The sequence below is a fragment of the Callithrix jacchus genome, chromosome 10, assembly GCF_049354715.1.
Source record: "Callithrix jacchus isolate 240 chromosome 10, calJac240_pri, whole genome shotgun sequence".
Lineage (NCBI taxonomy): Eukaryota > Metazoa > Chordata > Mammalia > Primates > Cebidae > Callithrix > Callithrix jacchus.
In genome coordinates this window covers 21,710,092-21,737,115 of record NC_133511.1, presented here as the reverse complement: position 1 = coordinate 21,737,115, position 27,024 = coordinate 21,710,092, and the positions used below count along the sequence as shown (strand labels likewise).

Genomic DNA, 27,024 nt, shown 5'->3' with positions numbered 1-27,024 from the left:
TACAAGGTACAGCCTTGGCTCCTCTGCCATGAAGGGGAAGGTTCCTGGACATGTGCTTCAGAGACCTTCCTATTTAACCAGGATACAAATTGCATTGTTATGCAATTCCTCTGCTGAGGCCCTGTAACAGGAGTGGGTTAGGACAGATACAGCAAGATATTAGGAAAGATTTCCCCCATTATTCAGGCTGTACAACACGGAAGAAAGAACTTGATTTCAACAAGAAGACCCAATTCTTAACATGCTTTTCTACCTACTTTTACCCATAACGTTTCCAAATTTGGTTCAGATTGTGCAGAGAAACAATAAAATTTTTAAAAAAGGATAAACTGGCTAGTTAAAAGTAAATGGCACTTAATTAAAACTAAGCTTGCAAATTCAGGGGAAAAAAAGCCATGTGATTTTAAACCTTAGGGCAGCATAGAGTGCCACTGTCCTTTGCAGTTTTGAGTGTATTTCATTTGTACCTTGGAAGTAGGTATTTGTCATATTGTTAATAATTACTCTCCTTAATTGTACACTCAGCATTTGGCATCAGAATAATCTTGTTTAGTCACAAGGTTTTCATTTGCTTCTTCATTTTTTAAGCATGCTTCTGAGTGGTGGTTCACATAAGCTTTCAATTTTAAATAACACAATCCATTTATTTCACTAGGCATCTCTATTTGCTTAAAGTGAAGAATCAAAGATTGTGATTGTGTTGTAAATAAGTCTATCCTTTCTTTCCCTTTATTAAAAAAAAACCTGTGGATGCTAAAAAAGAGAACTGAAAGAAATAGAAATCCCAGTAATCTTTTATGAACTCAGTTATTAGAGTAAGTAGAACTAAATCTGTGGGGGGGAAGCAAAGGGAAATGGAAAAGGTGTTTTAGAGCTTTTACTTTTAAGCCACTCCGGAGTCCCATTCTCTGCTTTCTTTTCACTACCCAGACCCATACCTACCCACAGTGAGAACTGAGCCTTCAGGGCGGCTCAGGAGCTGAGAGGAGGGAAAGTGAGGATCTGAGTTATTTTCCTCAGTGAGCTTAAAAGCTTCAGGCAGAAAAGATACTGCCCGTAGAACCTCCCTTTTGCATTTCTCAATTGCATTGGAGAAACTCCTAAATTACATCAGTGACCCTGAAGCCTTTAAAGTAAAGAACTTTCTGTCTTAAAAAAAAAAAAAGAAAGAAAGAAAGGAAAGAAAAAGAGAAAGATAAGGCAAAAAACTTAATTATGCCTGGAATCTTTTGGGGCAGAAAAAACTGACAAGAAACAAACTTTCCTTATATTCTGGTGTGCTGGAAACAGTGGAGGGACTGTTTGCCAAAATGTCTCAGCGGTTCTCAAAGATGGCTGGCCAAATCCTAAGAAAATACGCGTAGGTTCATGTAGTTCTGAGTCCAGCATTGTGTGTAAAGCACAGGTTTCAGTGTAAAGACATCTGCTGTCTGGAAACCAGGTGACGCATGTCATCCTCTCCACATGAAGATTCTGTTCTTTGAAGAAAATTTTGTTTTTAAAGTAAGACAAATATAATTAATATGGTCCTAAAGAAGCAAAGCTCTTCCTTTTTATTTTCATTTCCTTTTGCTTTTGCATTGAAGAGTTAAGACAACATTTCAGCAGAGAAATGTGGAGAAGGGTAAAGGGAAATCAATAAAGTTATTCTGTGACTTTCCCCAGGAGGAAGCAGTGTTAATCGAGAATGGCTTGCTTGGCTATATATCAAGTCCGAGGAGAGAGCAGCAGTTGATTTTGAAACAGATTTCCCAGCTAGACTGGAAGAGATATAAATACATACTTATCTATCATATACATATAGGCGTACATATACACATATACACATTGTACATACATATACCTACATGTATAACTTTTACAAGAATAGAGTCTACGTGTGGTATATACACTATTATAAACATTTAAATATAAATTATGTATATTAAATATATGTGTGCATCTGTGTGTGATTTTAAAATTAGATAAGAATGATTTCTTCAGATAATTGGTAACGCCACACAAAACTCTTCTTCTTCTTTTTTTTTTTTAACTCTTCTAATAATATTTCATATATATTCATCTGGGATCATTTTACATTTTGTAAGTTTCTCTTAAAAATTTTTTGATTGCTAGAGAAGGAAATTAATATGCAACAGCCTAAAGTGACAGACAATGGAATGGAAACCAGATTTCTTGACCGAAGGCCAGTGAAAGCATGTTGACCACAGGAAGTCTTCTAAGGAGTCTCTCTGGGTCATTCCTGCAGTTACTTTCTCTAACAACAAACATTACAGAAATTTTGAGCAGCTCTGATTGCAGCAGAGATCATGAGAGTAAGGTTGGCCCTGGGGTTGCCCAGTTTTATTGGGGTGTGGCACCACGCTCAGTGGAAGCAGTGGTGATTTCTTTGTTGACAAATTCAGACAACATAATTGGGTGGGAAGTTGGCTTCATCATTACAGTATGATCTTGAATCAGTTATCTGTCTTTTCTGGGCTTCAGTTTTTCTTTCTATAAAATGGGATCAATTATTCTTGTCCCTTCGCAACACTATACTTTCTTGTGTCCCAAAAACCTTGTCCAATCTTCTTTGTTCCATTAAAGCATCAGGAGATGTGTAGAGAGCTTATTGGGAATCCCCTTTTCGTGACCCAATCTGCTATGATTAATTTCACCATGCTGTGACTCTTCATATTTCTCTTTTCTCATTGTGTATATTCAGACTCTATTTTTTTTCAACATCAGCTGAGACGCTCTATTTATTTTCTAAATCCAAATTCCATCTAAATCATAGTTGTTAAGAACATATTCTTGTAAGAGAATGGAATCTAGACAGAGAGAGAGGAACTATGCAATTCTAGAATTTCCCTGGAGGGAACTTGAGAGTTCATCTAGTGTAATCCTCTCATTTTAAGTTGAGGGAGCTTAGGATCTGAGAGATGAAATGTCTTGTCCAAGGTCACTGTGACAAAGTTAAGTGGAGAACCCATGTCTCTTAACTTCCAGTTCTATATTCCTTCCAATGGGTCATGCGTCTTGGGACCACTATAACCAGAAATAGAAAATGAAGTTGAAGTAAGCAGACCAGACAAGGATATGTCAGCCTTTGGTTTTACCCAGGGCCAGATTCCAACTCTGTGTGCATAACTCAGCAGCAGGACTTTAGCATCTTCATGAAGGATGGACGATTCATGACGAAGACTCTTCTTTGCCGCTTCCTGGCCCATAAGACCCAAAATCTGGATCTAATTGAGCTCTCACTTTTCCTTGTTTATTTTGGACATGATTGTGCTAGCACTTCATCTTATAGCTCTTGAATTTTATCTTCACATCAACTTAACTCATTTATATTCCACATTTGCTGAGAGCCTACTGTGTGCCAGTCATTGATAATGGTCTAGAGATATAGGGAGATATATCTCTTCGTGTCTTAATTATGGTCATAGTGCAACATGTCCCATGTGTGATATGCTTACAGTGCTGAGGGGATGCTGCAGAAGGGGAGACTGAGATCACCAAAAGGAGACAAAGAAGACTGAGCCGATCGTGTGATAATTCTTCTGCTTTTATTCCTCTGTCCTCTTTCTTATCAGGATAGAGTTCATTTTATGCATTGGTATTTTCTAGGGTAATCTCTCCCTGTTTTTAGCAGAAGAGAAATAACGTGTAGGAGTCTTCCCTCATTTCCATGCCCACCTCCAGTCTTTAGCTACCTCACCAGTTCTTCATGAATTTCCTGAAGGCTAATTTACCAGTACTTCAAATAATTCTTACTGCACTCTGGAAAGCAAGGCATCAGGGCTCAGAGATACATGCATATGTGTAGATTAATTGGGGTGAGCATGCTGGTCATCAGTTATTTCCTCCCCTCCTTTGGTTCTCCAATCTGTTTTATCTGTTTACTCTGTTTTAAAAAATGCATTAAGAGACAGACATGATGGTGCTTGGAGACTGAGGAGGGAGGATCACTTGAGCCCAGAAGTTCAAGGCTGCAGGAGCTGTGATCACATCACTGCACTCAAATCTGGGCAGAGTGAGACCTCATTTCTAAAAGGAATAAAAATTACATAAAAAAGACATTGACAGGTAAGACTCCTAACTATTTATTAGAAGCACCCAAATCACTGTTCACATTCTAAACAGAATCTAAACACCAGCCACATTTTTGTTTTATTTTCAAAGTATGTTTCCTCCTTTCTTACCTTTGAATGTTTCTTATTTTTCCATAAATAAGATGTGGATTTGGGTTAACTTAACTATGACAGGAAAGGAAAATCTTCAATTAAAGATCCCTTGTCTATATTTAATCTGTTGATTGGCTTGTGCGCCATAATGCTACAACCTAAATTATATTAAATTTCCAGAAGAGTACAGAATAAACAATAATTTGTAAAGCAACTATTACATGGCAGACATAGTGGTAAGCATGAATAGAATGAGTAGAATCAAAATGAACACAGGTCCTCATTCAGTACATGTAAGTATCATGCAGAGTTAAGCATATAGACCAATGAGCCCATAAATTAGACAGTCCAGAACTTGTTTAGGTAGTCATAATATCACAGTTGAAAGAAGGCTTGGCTGGGTGCAGTGGCTCACACTTGTAATCCCAGCACTTTAGGTGGCCAAGACCATAGGACAGTTTGAGGCCAGCCTGGGCAAAGTAGTGAGACCCCACCTCTACAAAAAGTAAAAACATTTGCTGAGCATGGTGGCACATGCCTATAGTTACAGCTACTTGGCTGGCTGAGGCAGGAGTATCGTGTGAGCCAGGGAGTTTGAGGCTGCAGTGAGCCATGATCATGCCACTGCATTCTAACCTGGGTAACAGAACAAGATTCTGATTTAAAATAAAAATTAAGACAAAATAAATTAAGGCAAAATGAAAAATATTTACCTACCTCCCCCAGATTTTGGAGTGCAGGCTGGTTGCAAGCAAACTGTAGTGGCTTTGCTCAGTGCTGGCCTGGATTGGAACGTGCAGTGGACGTTCTTAAAGGGGAAAGCAGCAGACCCCAGAAAGCAAGCCTGGTCCCTTTGACACGGTTCCTGTGGTCTTCATGTCACTGCTATTTGTGGCATGGAGAGACTCCTAGAGAAGTGTACAATGTGCTGAATTTAAAGTCTCTGAGGTAGCAGTTTCCACCTTTAAAATATTTCTTGGCTTCTCTCCAGGGTGTCCCCTACTCATCTCTCTCCGTTTTAATAGCAGCAGGGATTCTGATACTGCCGCTGCACCTTGGACCCAAAAATATGTCTCAATGTATGTTTCTGTATTCCTTTAATTTTATTTCTGCACAGTCAGCACTTTCGACACACTGATCTATTTTACAATGCTCAAGTCAACTTAATCGCATCTTGTTGAAACTCTTCCTTACTGTGCTGTCATCAGTTAATAATGGGGGAACCAAGATGCACAGGGTATGATTATTATTAATGACACCTCCGGTTTACACAAACCCACTCTTTGAATGAATTCGAGGCGGTTCATACATATTAGCTGATTTTTCCTCACAACATCTAGATTGAATGAAAGACCTAGATTCTATTCTGGGTGCTATATCAACCTTCTTAGGAAAAGGGTTTAGTCATTCATTGCTTCAGTTCCCAACCATGAAACAGGAATCATGATATGAAAATATTTGCTTCTCCCCCTCCTTATCCTAAACCTTTAGAATCTTGGTAGCTAAAAATAAATGTAAAAATCTGAAGTCTGAAAGTGAAGAAGTGTGTCTTGACTTTTTGAATATTAATAAAAACTGTTTATTAATCTATTAATAAATAAATTATTATTTGTTTACAAAGAAATCACCATTGCTTCCAATGAGCATGGTGCCACAGCTGGATAAAACTGGGCAACCCCAGGGCCAACTTCACTCTCACGATCTCTGCTGCAATCAGACCTGCTCAAATTATAAGAGGTGATATTGGGAGTTTGACTGGAAACCCTGAAATTTGAATTTTTAGTTTTGGTGCAAAACTAACTGCGGTTTTTGCCATTAAAGTTTATGGTAGAAACTACAATAAGTTTTGCACCAACCTAATACAATCTAATTCTACTTAGTGGTGAGTCATTGCCCTATCTACTTCTTTGCCTATGTTTTGGAAAATGCTTAGAGATCCGGAGGTGGTGAGTACTACAAAGGGGACCCTCTCTTCTAAAGAGCATTAATGTGGTCAGCAAAGATATCCCTAGGAACCAAGGCATCAATAAGACTCAATGTGAGATGAGAACAGTCTCAAAGCCAGTCCTATTGATGCCACGGTTTCTAGGAATCAATAAGACGTCTCTTTACTCTTCCTCCATCTCTTTTCTTTCCTTCACAACCTCCGGGCTAGCTGTAGTAGTTTCAAAACAATACAAACAATTCCAGACCAAATGCCTGATCTGCATCCTTGCTTGAATATCATCTCTAGGCACTTGGCCTTACAATTGTAATCTTCAAAAGTCCCAGGAGCGAAAAATATGTCTTTTGGTTTGCCAGCCTAAACCTAATGACTGAATGGCAGGAAACCTAGACTGAAATAGCACTTGGCTCTTGGATGACATCCTCCAGCCAAGAATAATGACTTTTATAATGTCAGGCTCAATCCTCTTAGTGCACAGGTAATAGGGAGGGGAATGGTCTCTCTTTCCCTCTGTCTCCTTTTCTCTCTCTGTTTACCCTTTGTTAGACAGAATATTTTCTCTCTCACCTTCCTAAAACCCAAAGGCTGCTAAAATGTACTTCCTACAAATTGGTAGAGTTGGGCCCCAATGCAGTCAATTGGCCATAGATCACCTTCCAGAGAGCTTCACAAACCACCTGGGCCCATCAGATAAGCACCAGCTCTTCTATGGAGTGAGGATGGAAGCCAGGAAAAGTCCTCTGAAACTCAACCAATGAGGTACAAGGAGGCAACAGAATTATTTTATATATTCATATCAATAAATATTACTAAATATATACTGAAGGATTAGCTCAGCACTGACTTCCTCTAATGTCCTAAGATGCTAATGTAAGCATTTTTTTTAACTAGGCAAAAATCCAAGTATTTAGCCTGACACTACTTAGCCTGACACTTGGAAATGACATGGGTTTTGGGTATAAAATCTGCCAGATGATTCCCTTTGAGACCACTTGAGCTAGAGTGCCTGTACCAAACACTGCCCCCTACTGGTCCAGAGTCTCATTGCATTAAGAAAAGGGCTTTGCTGACCAAACAGGACTAAGTAAACTTCTTCCTCTTCCTATGATGACTAGTGAGAAATATTTTTGCCAGTTAGTGAAAGACTCTTGCTGAGGGAATTTAGATCATCTTTATCTTAAGTACATTTAGAGTAGAATGACTGTGGTTGGTTACCCATCCAGCTTTGCCTTGAGAAATGCCAGCAACGCCCCAAAGGATACAGTTTTAGAAACTGTATTCTAGGTTAACGTAATAAATATTATCCCAGTCTGGTACAGATAGTAACATATTTGTAACCAAACTCAGTCAATGCTGGTGGGAAACAGAATGGAGTCGCTTATATTCCCCTGCCTAACTCTATTCAGAGACAAGAACTGCTCAGATAAAAAATAGGTTAGAAGCTAGCCTGCCAAGGATAGCCATTATACATACTTAAATATTCTTTCATTAGGCACAATAAAGAATTTTGCCTGATATTTCTTCAGAGTATACATTATGAACCCGTAGAGTCATTTAGGTCATATGGTCATGAACCATTTCTATCTTCTCAACCTCTTTTCTGAAATGAGGGCACCTGTGCTGGGTTGCTTATCTCAGATCTGGATGTAGCCACACACTCTAAAGTGTAAGAGCTCTCCTTCCTCACATGTAGCCCAAAATAGTCCCTCACAGCCACGTCACCCACTTTATCACTTGACGTGACCTACTACTCTACAGATTGGAGAGATTTCAGACAGAGCTTGAATGGCTTCAAACAGAAATAGCATGACTTCAGAACCTTCAGGATGAATTAAACAGAGCAATTTTCTAGTTTTCAGAAACACAAACTGACTATAAGTGGGCCCTCAGCCAGAGTACAGTCTTAGAAAATAAGGTGGCAATCCATCATTTATTAAATGCCATGTTTATGTGGCATTTTATTACGCATTTTAAGTGTTATTTAGGCATGAATATTGCTCTCTCAAATGTTGCAATCAAAGCCATCTTAGTGTAAAAATTTATTCTGAAACGATTTGGTGAGCTCCCGCTGTGTAACAGGTGCTATGCCATGTACTGGGAAAACAGAGAGACCCTGTCACAGCCTCTGTCTTTGTAACCTTAGAGTTGGGAGATGGAGGCCGGGTGCAGTGGCTCCAATTTGTAATCTCAGCACTTTGGGAGTCCAAGGTGGGTGGATCACCAGAGATCGGAGTTCGAGACCAGCCTGACCAACATGGAGAAACCCCATCTCTACTAAAGGATACAAAAATTAGCCAGAAACCCCATCTCTATTAAAAAATACAAAAATGTAGCACCTGTAATCCCAGCTACTTGGGAGGCTGAGGCAGGAGACTCTCTTGAACCGTGGAGGCAAAGGTTGCAGTGAGCCGAGATCACATCATTGCATTCCAGCCTGGGCAATGAGAGTGAAACCCTGTCTCAAAAAAAAGAAAGAGTTGGGAGATGGAGTAGCATAGTATATAGATGATGCCAGTACTACAGCATCACTTCCTGTCCTCTGGCTAAAGAAATTTCACTGTCCAGCACAGTACCTGACATATAGTTAAGTAGTCAGTACTTGTGTAATAGGTAAAAATCAGCAAAATGAAAACCATGAATGAATGTTAAGATAATATAAGCATAGGGTGCTATGGAAAATGCATGGGAGAAGAAACTAAACCAGTTTGAGGGGACTAACTGCAGAAAGTGTCACTTACACTGAGACAGGATTCAAAGGGTATATTGATACAAAGGAAAGACGGTGAATTAGACCTGGGTTCAAATCCTAGCAGCGCTACCCATGAGCTGGGCAATTCTAACTATTTCGAACCTTATTTTCTGCATCTGTAAAACACTAATGATACCGTTTACAGGCTGTTTTGAGGACTAAATGATATATTAGTTACCTGTGTCTGCCACAGAGAAGGCCGTCCATGATATGTATTAGAGGTGTCACAGAGAACAGACTGCAACATGAAAGCAATACATATCTAAGTAATAAGGTTAAGGGCAAATATTTTAAAGGACAAATAGCAATAATAACCTTAAAATCATGATGGAAATAAAAGAGAGATGCTACAACAGTTCTTAACCCCTAAGCCCAGACAAGAGTGGAGGGAGGCAAATGATTGATAGGAGTTTGCCATCCTCTTCCAATCCATTCCAGAAGGCTTTTGTATTTAGCTTTCAGCTGCAGAACTGTGTGGCCCTGCCTGTCCCATTCATGGTATGGTAAATACTTTTCAGATAATCAGATAATCTTAGGGTATCGTGATTTAATTGTTCATCATGGATGCTTGATACAATATATGTGTGTGTGCATGCATGCGTGTGTGTGTGTGTGTTGATGTATGGCATTTTCTCTGTAGGTTTTTGCCACAATTAGCTTTCATTGCTTTTACTCTAAATATTTTCAAGTATACCAGATTCCTTTCTTCTTCTTCCTTCCACCTGCATGCATCAGGCCCTTTCTTGCTACATTCACACAGTTAGGTCATTGAACACACATATACACACCTGCTCTCTGCTGGCTTCAACTCTTTTTAGGTGAGATTTTAGAACATGCTTTGAGATGCATTGGATTGTCAGATATATTAAATGTAATGCAGGAGAGGAGAAGGGGAAGATGTTAACAGCTGACTTTTGGTTTGGGTTTTCAGTCCGTGATATGAGACAGGACATGGCAAAAGAAAAAGAAAGTGTCAAGCAAGAGAATGAGAGGGGCCAAAGAAGAGAGGTGGTGGCCAGACCTGAAGGAAAGAACAAGACATAAAAACATTTAAGTTTGAAAGGGATAAAATCTGGAAAAGGGAGAACTAGTGGTGTTTAAGATTCTGATGGGGGAGGGAAAGCCATTGATTGGGACTTTGAAACCATGCCAGGAACCAAGAGCCAGTGGTAGTGGCAGAGGGGACGGCCAGGTAGGACAATTAAAACGGAAATCTGGCTCCTTACAACACAGCATGGAGCGGGGCTACAGAATTTGCTGCAGTGGGAGGTGGGGCCAGTCTGGCACAGTCTGTGGGTTTGAAAGGAGCTGGGCGGGTTGGAGAATGCCAGTCAGCCTTTGTAGTTCTGAGCTCAGAGAGGGGGTGACAAGTACTAGGCTTCAGGTCAGAAGCCTGGCTTGGGTGGCTTTTGGAGAAATTTTTCCTTTGCTCCCAAACTCTTAAAAGGTACTTATCACACCACTGGCCTCCAATCACAGCGTAAGCACGTGTCCCAAAGGCCGTCCTCCAGCAGAGATTTCGGCAGTGGTACCTGTTGGCTGGCTCATGGGGTCCTTTCCTTTTTCTATTCCCTGGAAGCCATCAACTGGACTGAATACAACATCTTTGCATCTGTTTCTTCACCCTCCTCACATGCTTGCATCTCCCAGACCCCTAAGGTTAATTCCCAGGACAACCTTGCTTTGGAAGAAAAAATGTGGTGAGCCTACTTGAAGATTTGGATTCCAAGAGGCCTCTGTCTGTCCTGCCTCAGCCAGAGCCGGACAACCAGCTCAAGGAGATGAGCATTTGCAGAGGAAGCAGCAGTAAGTTTTTGTTGTTGTTATTGTTTGTTTTCAAGGCTTGGTTGTTCTCCAGAATTAGGTCCCTGAAAGCATGGGGCTTTCTTTTCCTTTTTTCCCCGCTTTCCTTTCTTTTTGATTTTCCTTCTTTCTCAGCAAAAATTAATAATACCCCCTTCTCCTCCTGGGAGTGATTCATAAAAGCAATTAAATTGGAAAGTTGATTCTTCATCACTGCTCGTAACCTGGGTTAAAGATATCTGAGGTTGATCTGTGTGTGCCTATTCTCAACACTGTAATATTTTAAAGTGTATGTGCATTTGTTGTAATGATTTGTGCTGATGGTTCTCCTCCAGAATAAATGCTATGTAACTGGCAGATAGATTGTCATTATGCTGCATTTGTCCCAGGACTTGCACAGATATCTTCTTTGGGGTGTTTTGTGCATATTTGCTGCTCATAAGAGAGAAGGATAGAAAGACTTTGGAAGGAGGGTGTGGTCCAGTGGATTCAGCTTCCTCCCAGCCCATCACTGACTCCTTCTTCCTGCTCCTCCCTTTCCCTCCACTTCTATCCCTGTTCCTCAGATCCAACCGGAGCCAGCTGTCAATGAAATACCTTCTGCCTTTCTTTTCTATTACAGCCTGGGTTAGACTCTGTCAGGTAGGAAACTACTCCCCATAATCAAACTCATTATGTTTGTGATCTCAGCATATTTGCAAACTTAGATGTAGACCAGACAATAGCATTTACCCTCTCTGTTTCTCCCATCCTGGGATTTTTAGCCAAGGTAATAATAACAATAATAATACTGCATTTAGAAGGCCTCTAGCATATTTCATCTTCTGAGAGTCTTACAGATGTTAACTAATTAATCTTCACAACACTCCATACAAGAGAGGTAAATATTATTAACCATGATAGAAGATACATATGTATATGCTAAGGACAGCAAACTAGTTCACTTATTTATCATGGTTCACTTGATATAGTAACTGGTATTTTTAAAACACCCATCATAGATACAATAATTAGAGATGTGCTTTTGTTAACAAAGCCACTACCCACTTCTAGCGTACCCTTGGGTACTAAATAATTACCCACTTTGTGTGGTTATCTAGCTCACTAATTACCCACAGAAATTGGGGTCAGGTGTTAACTGCTTGAAATAAGTATCCTCCAAAGACATCGCTGAGTTGTATAGAGAAAATGATGTGTTCATAGCAAAACTTTCATAAGCTGTATGTTTGTGTATCTTTGTAAGCAGAGTGAATGCAGGCAAGGACGAATTAGCTTATTATGTGAAAATCATGCTGAACTATTGTTGCAAATATAGAGAAGCTTAAAAGAGTCTCGGGAAATCTCATCCTCTGTTTACCTTTCCTTTTGAAGATGGGTGCAATGACATGATTCCCATAATCTGGCCTTCATATAGAAGTACACTAAGACAATTGGTGGTTCTGGTTAGGAATGATTCATTTTGGTGTACAGGGAGGCACCCAGTGAGTCAAAGACTTTTTTTTTTTTTTTACAGCTCCACCCTTCATGATTATTCTAGCTTGTTTCTTTTTTCTCCATCAGTCTAGTGAAAACACCCTGTTAGCCAAATCTGAAAAAGATTCTAACCTAGTCACCAACTCCTGGCAGCCACCTCTTTCTCCTCCCCAGTAATGACAAGAAAGAAAAAAAAGTATTACAAAAATCCAACACTCTCTTTTCGCCTTTGGCTGTTATGCTCTCCTTGCCTTTCCTCTCTACTTCTCTCCTCTCCCTTCTTCCTCTCTCCGTATCTTCTTATTTCTGCATTTTCTTCTCCTTTTTCTTGGCATCTAGGCATGCTTTCGTAGGTCTCACGGACAGAGACAAAGCATAATTATGTCTGAGTTGAGCACAAAGAAACTACCTTTTAGAAACATTGACTTGGAGGAAACCTCAGATACCTTTCTCCCTTTCCTTGCTATTTACAGAATCTGACATTGTATTTAACACCAGAACTGCCTGTTGTCTGCATGACTCTAGCCGGGAAAACTAGGTTAGAATGGCAACATACCCACTGTGTATACAGATAGGTAGAGACCCTAATTTTCAGCAGGTCCATACTTTCCATAGCAGAGTTTTAAAAATGAATGCCAACAGAAATGATAGATGCTCCCCCAATCAACTTAGGTGTCTTTCTTTTTTCTTGTGCCTCTTTTTTATCATCTGAAATATTACTTGTCATTATTGGGTGACTTGAGGCTGATCAATGAAGTGTATATGTATCTGTCCGATATTTGAAGAGGAAAAACATGCCTCAGGAATAAGGAAATGTCTGCAGTGAAAGCAAAGGGTTAGGATGAGCTTCAGTGACTGATGAATTCATTTTAAAATCCAAGGGCACATAAACGGTAAATTAGTACATATTGCAAATACAGTCAACGAGCAAACCCCAGCCAGGGAAGGAAGGAAAATTTCAGCACTGTAGACATCACATGCCTGAACAGAGTGTCTACATATCTTAAATGTAGATCTGAATCACTGCTCTTTGATCCTGCTAAATGCTGATTGCAAAGAAATGTTTGGACATTGTTGACTTTCTGTCCATAAAGAAAAGCCACCAAGATTCACAAAATCCATCACCTGCACTCATCCACGCACGTGTGCTTTAAATTCCCCTAGGATGTGAAACAATTAGGCAGAGAACTGCACTGTGGTCTCTCTTCTTCACCTCTTTCCCTCCCTGTTTTTCCTCTTTCGAAAATGTGATACCTGATCTCTGGGTCTAGCAGGCTGAGAAATTTTTTGTATTTGTATGATACAGTGTCTGGCCTTCCCCCTGACCTGCTGATGTATTTTTGGTCTCATTAGTAGTAAGGGAGATGCCTTAGTGCATCCAGCACTGCGAGTCAGGGATGAGACACACTACAACAGAGAGAGGGAGCAAGCGCAAGAGGATATTAGAAGAGAGGCTTGTCTCCAAGATATGGAAGGAAGTGAGAAATGACAGGGCTGCAAGCTTTGTATGTAGGAGCCTGGCAGGGCGGGGGAGCGGCGAGGAGAGCCAAGTGGATTCTCAGAAAAGGGGGGAAACCATCTAAGAGCTAAAGGTGATTAGAGGGGGATATTGATTTCTTATTCTGCCAGAGATTTGAGCAGGCATGCAAGGAATCTGCACCATGGTTGGCAAAAGTAGACCCGTTGCCTCCTGTAACCAGACACTCGGGCTTTCCAGGAGCCCAGGGAGCAAGCCGAGAAGAAAGGGGGCAGTGTGGTCTAGGAAAATTCAACTTGTCGCTGATTTGTGCCTGATGCCTGCTGTCCGTCAGCAGCCTCCCTTACAATCTTTTTTTCTCTCTCTCCCTTTTTTTTCCCCTTGCCTTCTCCTTCTTCACTGAAGCCTAGGGGAGCCAGTAAAGATTAAATGTGCTTCTCAAAGGCAGCCACTTCATGCTGCTATGTCGAAAGGGCCATTATTATTATTATATTTTAATAGTAAAAGAGAAAGGGAGAGAGGTTGAGCCAGCAGCGAGTGAGAAGCTAGGTGTGATTATGACGGACTAGCTTTTCTGAGAGGAAAAGGAAAAGGGAAGGGAGAGAAAAAGGAGAGCCCCTGAGCTCAACGGAGGATTGTGCCTGAGAAGAACCTACAGAGGTGAGAAAAAAGTTGTCTTGAAGGTGGGGGTGGGGGTGGGGGTGCTAAACAGACCCTGTACAGAGGGAAAAGAGACATAATTTAGCTGCCTTGCTAGCATGATTCTATTTTTAAAGGAGGGGAGGGGGAGAGTCTGGAGCTCTAACTGTTTTTAGTTGCATATGGAAATATCTAAAAAATATTTAGAATTTTTACTAAGTGCGTTGAGGCCTCTCCAGTGTCTTCCTGGCTGTGGCTGCTTTGTCATTCTGTTTGACTAGCCAGCCATCTACCTTGCTCAGGCCTGGAATAAAAGAAGAAAAACAAAAAAGGAAAAAATGAAAAACAGAATGGAAAAGGAGAAGAAAAATTTGAAAAAGGGTCATCTTCCCATCTGCCTCCCCTCCCTTTCCTTTCATTTTTGGAGGCAGCACGGAAAAGCCCCACTTCCAGTCTGATGAGGAAAGCGACCATCTATCAGATACAGAACCAGGGGCTGTCTGCGAAGATGGAGGGGAATTATGCTTCGGATTCCTCTGAAATATTGGCTAAAGGCTTCAAAGAATCCGCAGCGGGAGGTGCGGGGGGAATGTCTCTCCCCAGCCCGCACCCAGCCCTTCCCACTTCGCGTCTACCAAATGACAGCCTGGTGCTCGCTCTTGGTGATTTGGCCTTGACTTCAGCCAAGCAGCTGATGCAGACGAAGCCTCCGTTTGCAGGACTGGCAAAGTGCACGCTAAAGAAAGAAGGAAGAAATTTTTCAAAAAAGCAGCTCTGGGGTGATTTCTTACTCCCCCCCGACCCTTTAAAAAAAAAATTTAAGTGAATATTTTCCAAATTTGATCAGTTCCAGCCCCTCCCTCCACTCCCACCCAACTGCCCTTTTTTCTCTCGTCAAAGCATAAGCTACAGAGTTACAGTCTCGAGATTTGGTGTATCGCTTCCTGCCCCCGCCTCCCCTCCCCGCCCCCGTTCTCCGTCCTCTATTGAAACACCTCGCCCAGCCTAGCGCACTGAGAGCTCACATTTCCCCCCCTTGCTCGGGATGGTGCCACGGGAGGCTGTGCGGGCCCCGCGCCGCTTCGAATGGGTGAGTTGAGAACGCTATTCGTATTCACACTTCCATAGCCTCTGAAGCCTACTTCTCGGTCTTCTCCTTCTGAAAACCCGATTTCTATGATTTTTTGCATGCGGCATGCTTGCCCTAGGGGAAAGAGATGCCTCCTATTTCCTCTTCAGTCATTTGTGCTAGTTGTAAATTAAAGCTTTGAAGAGACGTTAAGTCCTTATCGTAGACTGTGGTTTTAAAAACTTGGGCATTTCTGGGTCTATTCATATTATTTTCCATTTTAGTCAACTATGTTGCCCAAAGCTTGAAAGAGTTTTTCTCTGATATACTCGTGATTGTATCTGTGTGTGCGTGATTGTATATGCGATCCCAGACACTGCGTATGCGTGTGTGTATTATGCTTAAATGGACTCTCAATTTTGCGAAGGAAGGGAGCTTACACAGGAAATACCATACCACCTGTTTGTTGCATTTTAGTAATGAACCTCGAACAGAAATTGCCTGTCATTCTCGTTTTGCTTTGTTTTGTCTCAAGAAAGAAAAAAATTGTTGCGCTCCTCTCAGTCCCTGAGACCCTAACTTGTGATGTTTACCGTTTAAATCCACGGGTTAGGCTCTTGGGAGCTGCGAGTCGTGCTTTTGCATCCCGGAAATTTGGTGGAACTTTATTCTTTAAAGCAAAAACAAAAGAAAAGAAAGTTTGTCTGAAGTGATTGAGTATACCTCTGAGGTTTTCATTGTTAGATGGGATCAGGTGACCAGAGAGTGGCAGCTCCTGGATTTCTGTTAAAGTAGGTATATATTCTGCTTTAATAGCGGGTTGGCTGCTATGTATATGTATGTATGTTACTGATGCCTGAGGCTTGTGGAACTCATCTGCATGGTCTATTCCTTGAGAGCAACACGCAGTAGTATACGAGCGTAACAAGAACAGCTCAGTACCTGGTGCTTGACCTCAGAACATCTCAGCTGAAGTCCCAGCATGCCCCATGCCTCCAACTTTCAAACTCCACAGTTAATCTTAAAATTGTGCTCAATTAAAATGGGCATGTGAATATATTATATATTCCGTGTCCACACACGTGTATCATGGATGGCTAGACAGTGAACACATAGATGCAGATAAAGGCAAACTAACAGTTTGGACTAAAATATTAATAGGTTAAAATTCTATTCTTGCTATTCCACACAAAGGATGGAATTTATGGCATTAATAACAATTAGGTTTGTATGACTTCGCAAGATATTTTAGAAATAAAAGGGGATACTGCCTCCTTGCTCGGCATCTTTTACAAAATATACTTTATGGATGCAAAAGTGATGCAGATGGGAAATCAATCTTCTAAATATGTAAAATGAAAGCAACAACAACAGCAAACACAATTATCCTATTCTTGGGGAGTAACAAATACTGTTTTTCATTTTAAAACTAAGAAAATTTTATCAGTACTTAAATTCAATCCAGAAAAGGTTTTATAACAACCAAACCATACATGTAAAAATATCCTTTCTTAAGGTAATGACAAGCATTACCTAGTTTGTAGTTTTCTTGAGCTGTAACTTTTGATAACTGAATAATTTCAGTGATTTAGGTCTGTCTTATAGTTGGTGAAGAGAAACAGTAACTTACCTTTCCTTTGTTGTGAAAAATTCTGGTATAAATTTTTATTTAAACCATTTTCATATTCTTGAGCCAACATTTCTCTTCTATGTTTGAAAAATACCTAAATCAACCCCAATCCAAATGCTTTCTTCCTCTAAAGACTATATTTGTTGTAGCCTTGTTTTATACGTGTAGTTGAAGATTAGGGAAACTGTTCTTTGCCTGTTTTTTTTTTTAAGTGTTTATTGCAATTTTAAGTCCTTGATGCCAAATTGCAATCAAGAAACCATTTTGTATCAGAAAATTAAATTGAGCATATGAACTGTGCAACAATTGCACCACGTCTTTTGTTGAAACCTCTTGTGTAGTAATATTTGAATATTACTTTCCAGCCTTTGATAGTCCGAATGTGCTTCAAAGAAAATAGTTATTTGATTTTTAAGTCATTGTTAGTTTATATTCAGTGGTTTAATGACTTCCCCCATCTTAGCTGATGTGTATGCATAGGTATTTGGAAATTACAGTAAGGCATCTATTTAACTTACGGATCCATATTAACACATTATTCGTATCAAATATTTGAAAAACATTTGGTGCTTTTTGAAGTTAAAATATATTTGCAGTTTATTCTATGAAAATGTATACATGGATCAATAAAAACATGCCAGATGTAATTCTTCTGTGATTTTCAATGATAACAGGGTAGTAATTTAATACAAGTGTTTTAGTTTGTATTTCAAGGCACTCTCAGGTTTGTACATGTTTTCAAGTGGATTGCTCATGTTCGGAGGTTGCTATCATACAACTGATCACCCAGGCATTTAAGAGTGCATAACGACACGAGATTTTATATTTCAGCAGGCAACTGCTTCAGTGCAAGGGCAGGTTTCTCAACACCCCTTCTTCCTCACCGAGCCCATCAGTGAAGTTCAGTGAAATGAATAACATAATTGGTGGTTGGTTCAATCACTACCAGTCTAGACTAGCCCAGACGCATCAATTAGAGGGGGCTGTCTTTTAAAGGGAGAGTGCAACCGAAACAAGCAGGGCATTATTGATACTGATCTTTAAAAGTGCAAATCCAGCTTGGCAGATAAAAAAAAAAATAAGGCGGGGAATTGGGGTGGGGGTTCGTTGCAGGAAGAAAAGAGAAAGAAGTGAACTGGAGCTTTCGGACACAGAAGGACAGGAAGCTTGAGAGAAAAGGAGAGGATAATGAGTGAAATGCAATGCAGCACCTCCTTGGAACACACAGTTACAATTCAGTTCACAGGGCACACTGGTTCACCGTATTTTTAACTAGACTCTCTCCCCACCTCCTTTTTAAAAATTCCTTTTTTACCTCTGTTTCCAAAGAAATGCCAGCTAAAAATTAAGGCAGTTGGAAATGTAACAGCTCTAGGAAGCTCTAGTGAGAATAAAGTCAAATAATATGAACCAGCCAAAAGCCCTTTTGCAACATTTTTCCCCAAAAGAAAAATACAGAAGATACTTATTTTCAAGTCTTTAATTCTACCTTAAAAAAAAAATTGTGTACTAATGAACAGTATTCATTTTAAATCTAGCACCTGGGAATTAATATTATAGGCAAAACACCTTTAGGTAAAGAGCTCATAATTTTCCGTTGAATACAGTAAAATTGTAAAGAGTGTAACAAAGGCTTTGGTAATTTGGTAGAGGGGCTTTTTGATGAAAAAGGGCAGATGATTTGGAAAGTGTTAGGAACACATCAAGCCCCAGGGAAAGAAAATGTTTGATTGGTATTAATTAAAACACTGCTAATATATTCTAATAAAATCAAATTTAACATTCTACACTAATCCTCCTGGTATGTCAAAGGAAAAGAAAAGTATTATCTTATTTGCATCTCTGCAATCCAAATGCATTTGCTCATTCAGCAGAATTAATTTTTATCAGCAGCCTGTTTAATCTCCTCACAGATTTAGTCAAACTTATTCTTTCAAACTAAAAAGCATCAGGGTGGGGAATCCATGGAAGGTATTGGAAGGCTAGTGACTGTATTTAGTGCTGGCTTTATATTTTACGATGTTCTTTCTCTTCATTCGCTATAATGGGGTGTGGAGGGAACCGGTGAGACCGCAGTGAGAATGATGAATGGTTCATTTTTCCTCTTTCTCTCCTTCTACCTGCCGGGCTATTTAAGAATTTCAGTTGCCAAATTATACGAATGGCATTTATTTACATGACTGGTGTTAGTCTGTTGATTAATATCTAATGTTTTTCTAATTTCAGACTTTATTTTATTGAAAATTCCTAATGAAAAAGGCTCTTAAGCCAGAAACCAATTACCTTTTCTCAGTTTTTCCAACTGTAGATCTAAGAGAAAGTGGGGAAGTGAATGTAACAATTTTATTCACTAAAAACTGACTTCTTTGTTCCATTTTCAAGTCAAAATTTCTCCAGAAAAATGTCATATTTTTATGAAACAGCAAGTTTTATGTTCTTATTGTTAAACTCTCACAACTGATAAAATTATCCCGAAATGGCATCATAACCAAAATGCTTCTCCTCTCATTAGTCTACCATGACTATGATATCTTATGTAAATATGTGACTAACGAAAAAAAAATGAATGGGCCATAAATACTGAGGACCATATTTGTGTGTTTCCAAAGTGAGGGGTTCTGCGTACTATCAAGGAGATATAAACTACTGGCTACGCTGCTGATGATGCTGCCTTTTTGCTCCATCGCCTTTTCAAGTCTTCAACGTAAAAGAGCAATCGCAGTTCGGTTTCACATGTATTGTTCTATAATCCAGGCAATAAATGCTAATTAGTAATGCTCAAGGATCCGACCATTCAGAGTAATTATCATAATTTACTTCTTCCTTGTTAAAGACATTCCTTGCTGATTAGAAAAAAAATTAAATCGTCGTTTTACCATTGCACTGCGGTGGAAATGCGCTAGAGAGATGTTCAAGGTATAGTAACACTTGCGGTTGCATTGCAAGTCACCGGCCGGTGCCTCTTAGCTTATTCCAAATGGAATCGCAACTTAATTTCTAAGAAGAAATTCATGTAAATGCATAAAGTTTGGCGTGTAGAGCAGGAATATATGATTTTATTTTACAAACCGAGGGCTCCACCTTCCTGGCCCACCCTCTTTCTAAAACCACGTACTGAACAGAACAAAGGAAACTGCTAACTATAGAGGCATCATTAAGTGTGAACGGCAACAGCATGATAAAGTGTGTGATATGACAACATATTTCATTGCACAAAAGTGCGGATAATTAAATAATTCAATAGTAACCTTGACTAATTAGCAGAAAGATCTTTAAGGAGGAATCAAGAAAATGGATCTGATCACCTTGAATAATGTGGTTCGTTCTCCAACATCACAAATTTATTTTGGTTATTTGATGATTGATTAACTCATATAGAAAGATGAAGACAAAAGCCTATTTCTCAAAGCATAGCTTTGATCTGGTGTCCTCTTTAGGACAAATTAATCATATGTTTTAGAAGTGCTGAATTTAATGTAGGGCTTTCTGTTTTTAGTCAAAGATAAAATCTGCCCTTCTATTGAATATTTCTCTTTTATCGATTGATCTAAGAATTTATCAACCCTTAGCTTTTTATATCATTGCCTCAGAATATAGATGTAGCCTAGTCCACATTTTCTAATGAGTCTCTTGTTTAAGTTTGTTTCTCGTTGCTGGAAGCAAATAAATATCATGGGCACAGAAGGAATAGAATAAATAACCATGCTGAATATTATATATGGTGAAACCCTTCCCCCTTCCTTTATCAAGGTAATATTCCCCGTGTTCATTGTTCATTGGTCCTTTAAGAGAGAGCTTTAGCTTTTACTTGAGGGTTGTAAGCACATTAGAGGAATAATTCCCTTTGGATACTGTACAGAAGGAGCCACCTGCAAAATGTTGATGCTGTTATTGAAGTCTCAAGTGGAATCAGCTTTCAAAAAATTAGATATTAGATACATCCGATATAATTTGCAATGTGTAATTATACTAATGTGCATATAGTTGTGTGTTGCTTTACATGTTGCCTACTTGAGTTTTTTTTTCTTTTCTTGTGCATTTCTCATAATTTGAAATGGTTCCTGAGTAGAATGTTTTTAAAATAAGCTTATTTTAAAAAATTCTTTGTTAATTAATATAGGAATAAGAAGACTCTACGATCTGTGTTCTTATGCAAGAATAAATATGTGTGACCTAGATGTTGGAAATTAATAATTTCTAAAAGTGTTATCACTGTGGACACTTGCTTAATTTGTAGAATATTTGTTACTCTTGATTGATTTAGTCTTTTTCCTGACTTTAGACAACTTGAAATAATGGAGAATTTTAGGATAGCAAATGTTATTCATTTGTTTCAAGAAGAAATTCATTTCCTTTGTTGGAATAACAAAATCAAATGCCAGGGAAATGACCTTAGGCAGAGATAATAATTTTAATTTATCCAGATTAATCAAAACAATAACAATAATAAACAAGGTCTTTTATTGTTTTTCACTGTTTTGCATGGCACATGAAGAACACTGAAACTCTGCCTTAGGTTATTTATGCACTAACATCAACTTCCCTTTTGACATCTTGACATCATGCCCAAGGTCTGCTAATGGCCTCACTGGAGTGCCTCATTCCAGGGAACTGAGCCCTGAAGATCTACCTATTAAGGAATAACCCAGGCATAGCAACACTGAGTTGGTTGGTCAGCCTGGTAGTTGGTTCTTACCATGTGCTCAGTAGGTGAAGAGGCTCTTGATGCAAATTTGGAGAATCGTTACCATCAGGTCACAGAGAGACCCTGACCAAGGCAATATAAGGGTCTCAATTTATGCTTATGTGTTTGGAAGACAAAAATAATTCTAAGGGAGTCTTATATTGAGATGATGCAAGATATGACTCATTGCAATTGAGTAAGTATACAGCCCAAAGAAAGCTGATTTGTAAAACAGTAGACACCCAGAATATGGTCATTCACATGTTTATACTATCTATTTCTCAAAATTTGTTTAAATAGTGGAGTCCCTATTACAAAAGAGATATTTTGTTTAATGTATAGCTACATAATACCCAACCAATACAAGGTTTACTTTTCGCCTGCTCATGTATTCAAGGACTTTCCATCATTAGGTATCCAAATGAGCCACAAAAAAAGTGTGAAATGTTATTCCTTAATACATAACATTTTAATTTATTTAAAAAATGAGTTTTACAAATATGTATCAAAAGCTTAGCACCCCATCATCCCTGTCAGTGTTCACAAAATAATAAATTCTAAAATCTTTATGATGTATATTTAATTACTCATCCAAGATCAGTTATCACAAGCTTAATTAGAACAGAAAAATACCTATTAACATTTAACACTTACTTATTTTACAGATTAAAAACATATCATACCTGCCATCTAGAGAGCCAGCATCCTCAGTGTATCCAAAGTGATTAGCACAAAAAGCAGTGATGTGTCATAGTGTACCCCTTTTGGTGTGCCTAATTTATTAGACACCTTCATTGTGTAAGCATGATAAAGAGGTTGATGATAAGGTCTTCAGTTCAATTAACATCTACCTGCAAAGTATATTTTATTCCTAACAAGTTTTGTAAATTCAAAAAGAGAAACATTAATAACAACTCTTCTCAAATACTTTTATCTTTAAAATGCATGGGTTGGATTACTTGGGCTCTAAATTCTTTTACAGCTTTAAGAATTTTTGAAGCTATTCTAAAGTATGGAGGCATAGGAACAACTCCAGGACGCATGAATCCAGAGCTCATTTGTTCCACCAGTTGCCCTTCAAAGTTATATTTGATTACACCTCCACGTTCCGTATTTACTAACATATTTTGCATTGATGCTAAAACAGTAAAGACTGGAGTTCATTTTCAGGAAGGGGCAGTGACAGAAAAGAAGAACAGCTGAAGAATGAAAAAAGCTACACAGTGGGAGAAGCAAATTCTTGATCTGAGTTCTAAGCCCATTTATTTCAATTAACATTAACACATGAGAAACCCTGACAAGCACCTGCCTTTCTATTTTAAGGCTATATTCTTTCGTCCTGCCTTCCTTTAATTTCTTGCGGTATGGTTTGTTTTTTTCCATTGGATTAACTTCTTTGAGTTTCACATTTTTCCTTCCACTTGAATCATCTTAATATTCCTCTCAGAAGCCTACAGGAATTATATTAACACATCATACTTCCCAAATTAAATCTTAACATGTTCGAAGCCACCTGGAAATTGCCCTACCCCAATTTCGAAAACCACTCAGAATGTGTAATCTCTTCTTGAATTAAGTGAGCCTGTTTTCTCTGGCTTCCAAGTCATTGAATATGCTCGTACACTGCTTTTTCTTTCTGCATAATCTGTCTCTCCATCTCTTCTACACTTTGGAAATCTTCTTTATTTTTCTTTTTCTCTCCATCCTTCTCTTCTTTTTTTGTTCTCGCTTCCCTCCTTCCTTTCCTCCCTCCCTTTTTTTCAATCTTTCTTTTCTTTCTTTCTCTCCTTCCTTCCTTCCTCTCTCTTTTTCTTTCTTCCCTCCCTCCCTCCTCTCTTTCTTTTTCTTTTGTTTCTTTCCATATCATGTTCTGTAGCAGGCACTGGGAATACAAAGACAAATCCAAGGCATTGACAATACCTAACAATTCTAGTGACTTCACTCAGCGCTGCATTGCTAAGCAGTTATGTACCCACAGCTATCTTACTTTGCTTTTACTCCTGGGATTTATTTGAATGTGTCCTCAATGTCTTGTGTTCTTTTGTTTTTTCCCTATGTGTCCTATTTCAGTAAGTTCCCTGTTGGATAAACCTGAAGCTTTTCTCCCAGAAAGAGCTTAGAGTGGTGTCTCACACACACTCAGGCAATGCCATTGCTGACTGATTCTTTAGGGAGGGGAGCAATGTAAAACAACGGCATTTTTCTAGTGATGCAGGATTTCATCTGTAGTTAGACCTAGTACGGTCCCCAAAGAATCATTACATTTATTTTTTTTATTGAAGAGTCAATGTGATAACTTTCTGTGACATGTTCTGTTATTTTTTTAGTTGTGTTGATGTTCCTTTCAGCTGGTCCTATAGTCCCCCTCCTCAGGAATGTCTCCCCAGTACAAAGACAAAGACTGCAGAGACTGCTATATTGATGGACCATCAAGCCAACTATGAAGTTGAAACAAAGAAAGCGATCACCTGAAGACACCTCCTCTGCTAAGCAGCACCCACAAATTGTGCAGCTTCAGCCACTAGGACTCTCAGAACAAGAGGCAATCTTTTCAAGAAACAGAAAAACTCAATCATGACATCTAGATTTTCATGAGCCAAGAACTTTCCCTTCCTCATGTGTATTCCTCTGTTTGTGCTTAAATTCATGTGCCATTCATTTTTTTTCCTAATATGGATATGCTTATAATGCACTTGTTTTAAAATCTCAAATTGCGCAAATATGTTAATATTTTAAGAAACAAAATTAATCCTACAAGGAGAATGATTTTTAATCACACGCAGGGTTGGATCTTAAGAGTGGCCTGCAGAATAAAAAGAACTTTTAAAATAAAGTAGTCAGAGGCTATTCAAAGGGTAAAATAATCATACTATTTCCACTTGACACTAACCAATCAACTATTTTTTTTATCAAGAAAGGTAGATTCTATGAGATAAAATTACTGCTTCTAAAGTGCTTAAATCTAATTATAAAAAGTTATAGAAACTTTTGAAAAGATAAGTAATAGATAGGGTTGGTAGAGGATAAAATCAAAAACAAAACCAAGCAAAAGATGAGTTCGGGGGAGTTTGCCATAAAGTTCTAAAAGAGGAAAATATGAGGTGAACCTTGAAAGATAAATGGAAAGGAAGGAGAAAATGGAGTTCTTTAAGTGGATGTAATTGGAGGAGAAAATGAACACACACATCTTGTCAACTTAACCCCAAACATTCAGCAGCTCTCCTTAGGAGAGCTTTGCACACAGGAGGAGGTTGCCCACTCACCTCCTGTCTCTCACCCCAGGTATTACCTAGAATTATTATCATATTTCCCTTCCATTAAAGTAAATGAGGGTGTTGGGTGACAGTATGGAGAAGTGTGATTTTTTCATTAACCTAATAATAACTGGTATTTATTGAGTTCTGTTAAGCATTTCACATATTGACTCACTGAAGCCTTATGACAACTGTGCAAAACAGGTATTTTTATTATTCCCATTTTACAGGCAAGAAAACTGAGGTTTAAGTAACTTGCCAAAGCGTCATATACAAGGCTTACATTCAGGATGGCAATTGCAAAGCTCATGATCTAAAGTGCTAGGTTGCAATATTGTAATCAGTGTCATAATTATTATTCCTTTTTGTATTCCTTGATATTTTTCCATGGTAAACAAATAGCTATTTCATTTAACAGTCACCTTAAACTTTCCAGCCCTCTGGTTGAAATGAATCCAGAGTGATAGAATGTGTTTTCATGACAGAAATGGCCCAAAAATGGGGGAATGAAGTTCATCAGCATCTCAGATTTTTGTTTGCAAGACTTTGATGAGAGTGTTCATTTTTGTCTACATGAAATCTCAAATCCTTGAGAATAAAAAAGGGAGAGGTTTAAGTCATTTGTTGCAATGCCCTTTTAAATAGAGGAGATAAATCTATAGCCCATACATTAGGAGTGACTTACAGAAGACTGCAAGTCTTCTTTGGGGTGTGGCTTAGTAAGGACCGGAAACCAGGCCCTCCACTTCACTCTCAGTAGCTCTTGCACTAGTCCGCCCTTCCTAAAGTCAGTGTGCAGTGTGCACTTGAATTTTGTCATTGGAAACCATCTATCTAGGTAGTAACCAGATAGTGCCTAATAGATTGTTTCTGTTCTATACTTCTTTGGTTTCCTACCTCAATGTAAAAAATAGCTAGCAATGAAGTCCAGAAGTTGTTAATGGCTCATCCCCCAAAGAATGCATAATGTCCAAAGTCATGTGTATAATGTCTTCAATGGTATTTTTAAGTTGTTTCGAATTCTTAGTTCACATACATAAATCATACTTAACGAGCATCTTCTTAACCAGCTTTATGCACAGTATATGTTTGTAAGTGCTTCTGCACGAATGTTTATATGTGACTGTTTCCATAGTACTTACATTTTTTAAAATATTCAGTCATTTCCTATTCTAATTTTCATGCATCCATGTAACTGACTCAAAATACTTCAGCCATAAAAAGCTAGAACTGAGCAAATCTCATTCTTCTTTTCCATCCCCTTTGCATGTGGCTGGCATTTAGTAATGATTAATAAGGTGATCAGCTGAATAATAGAGGTTCAAGACACAATTCCATCTCAAAGGAGTCAGGTAAGCTGGGTCTACTTATGGATAAACGTCTAAATGTGTGGAAGTATCTGATATTTGACTATGGTAAATTTCCACTTAGCTAGCTCGCATTGTCAGTCTTAGATCTCCTCATGGCTCTGGCCGTCCTGTTTTCAACATGATAACTGATAGCCACAGCTCACACAGTTCTCATTAAGTCAGTTCATAAATAAACAGAGTTTTTTAAAAGAGCAGCCAAGCACAAAGTGTGACTTTGTTGACATTTTATGTGACTTTGTCATGTGTTTCTAACCCCCAATAAAAGCGATGTTGCATCAACTGTGAACTTGTGTTGATTTATTGAAAAAGCATGCTCTTATAAGTTGTTTGTTTCCACTAGTGTATATCAAAGGTAGTTTCAGGATCCACAAGGAACAAGTCACCTAATGTGATAGGAAAATTTAACTGTAGAGACAACTTCTAAAGGATCCCACGTTATCTTTAAATAAAAGGTACTGTCATCTGCCAAGTCAGAAACCAAGGTCTGATCATTGTCTCTTCTGGTTCCACCAGCAATGGTCAATTACTCACGTAATCTTTTGATTTTTTTTCTTCTTTCTGTTATTTAAATATGCCTACATCTCTACATCTATGCTACTGCAGTAAAGAACAACAACCCTAATTTCTCTCCTGGACTTCCTTACCACGCCTCCAGTTTTCTTCACGCTCCAAGGGGCAGCCAGGGAATTCTCTCTGAACCACAAATGTGATTGTATTATTCCATGGCTTCTAACTCTTCACTGACTTCCCATTGCCCCTGAGATA

The 27,024-nt window shown here is 38.8% G+C and overlaps 1 protein-coding gene and 1 long non-coding RNA gene across 17 annotated transcripts in view; both read left to right on the top strand.

The window, feature by feature from the left end:
• LOC108593745 (uncharacterized) overlaps positions 1 to 26,545 on the top strand; it is a 363,338-nt gene extending 336,793 nt beyond the window's left edge. For all 16 annotated transcript variants that reach the window (XR_013523113.1, XR_013523096.1, XR_013523106.1 and 13 more), the window contains one exon: positions 23,963 to 26,545. This is a non-coding gene — a long non-coding RNA (uncharacterized LOC108593745). The remainder of the gene's footprint in view (positions 1 to 23,962) is intronic.
• BLID (BH3-like motif containing, cell death inducer) overlaps positions 1 to 26,545 on the top strand; it is a 30,127-nt gene extending 3,582 nt beyond the window's left edge. Inside the window, 2 exon segments of the mRNA XM_054241646.2 lie at positions 3 to 14,273; positions 14,684 to 26,545. Coding sequence (XP_054097621.1) covers positions 3 to 127 — 125 coding nt within the window. The 3' untranslated portion in view covers positions 128 to 14,273; positions 14,684 to 26,545.
• Positions 26,546 to 27,024: the final 479 nt, after the last annotated feature.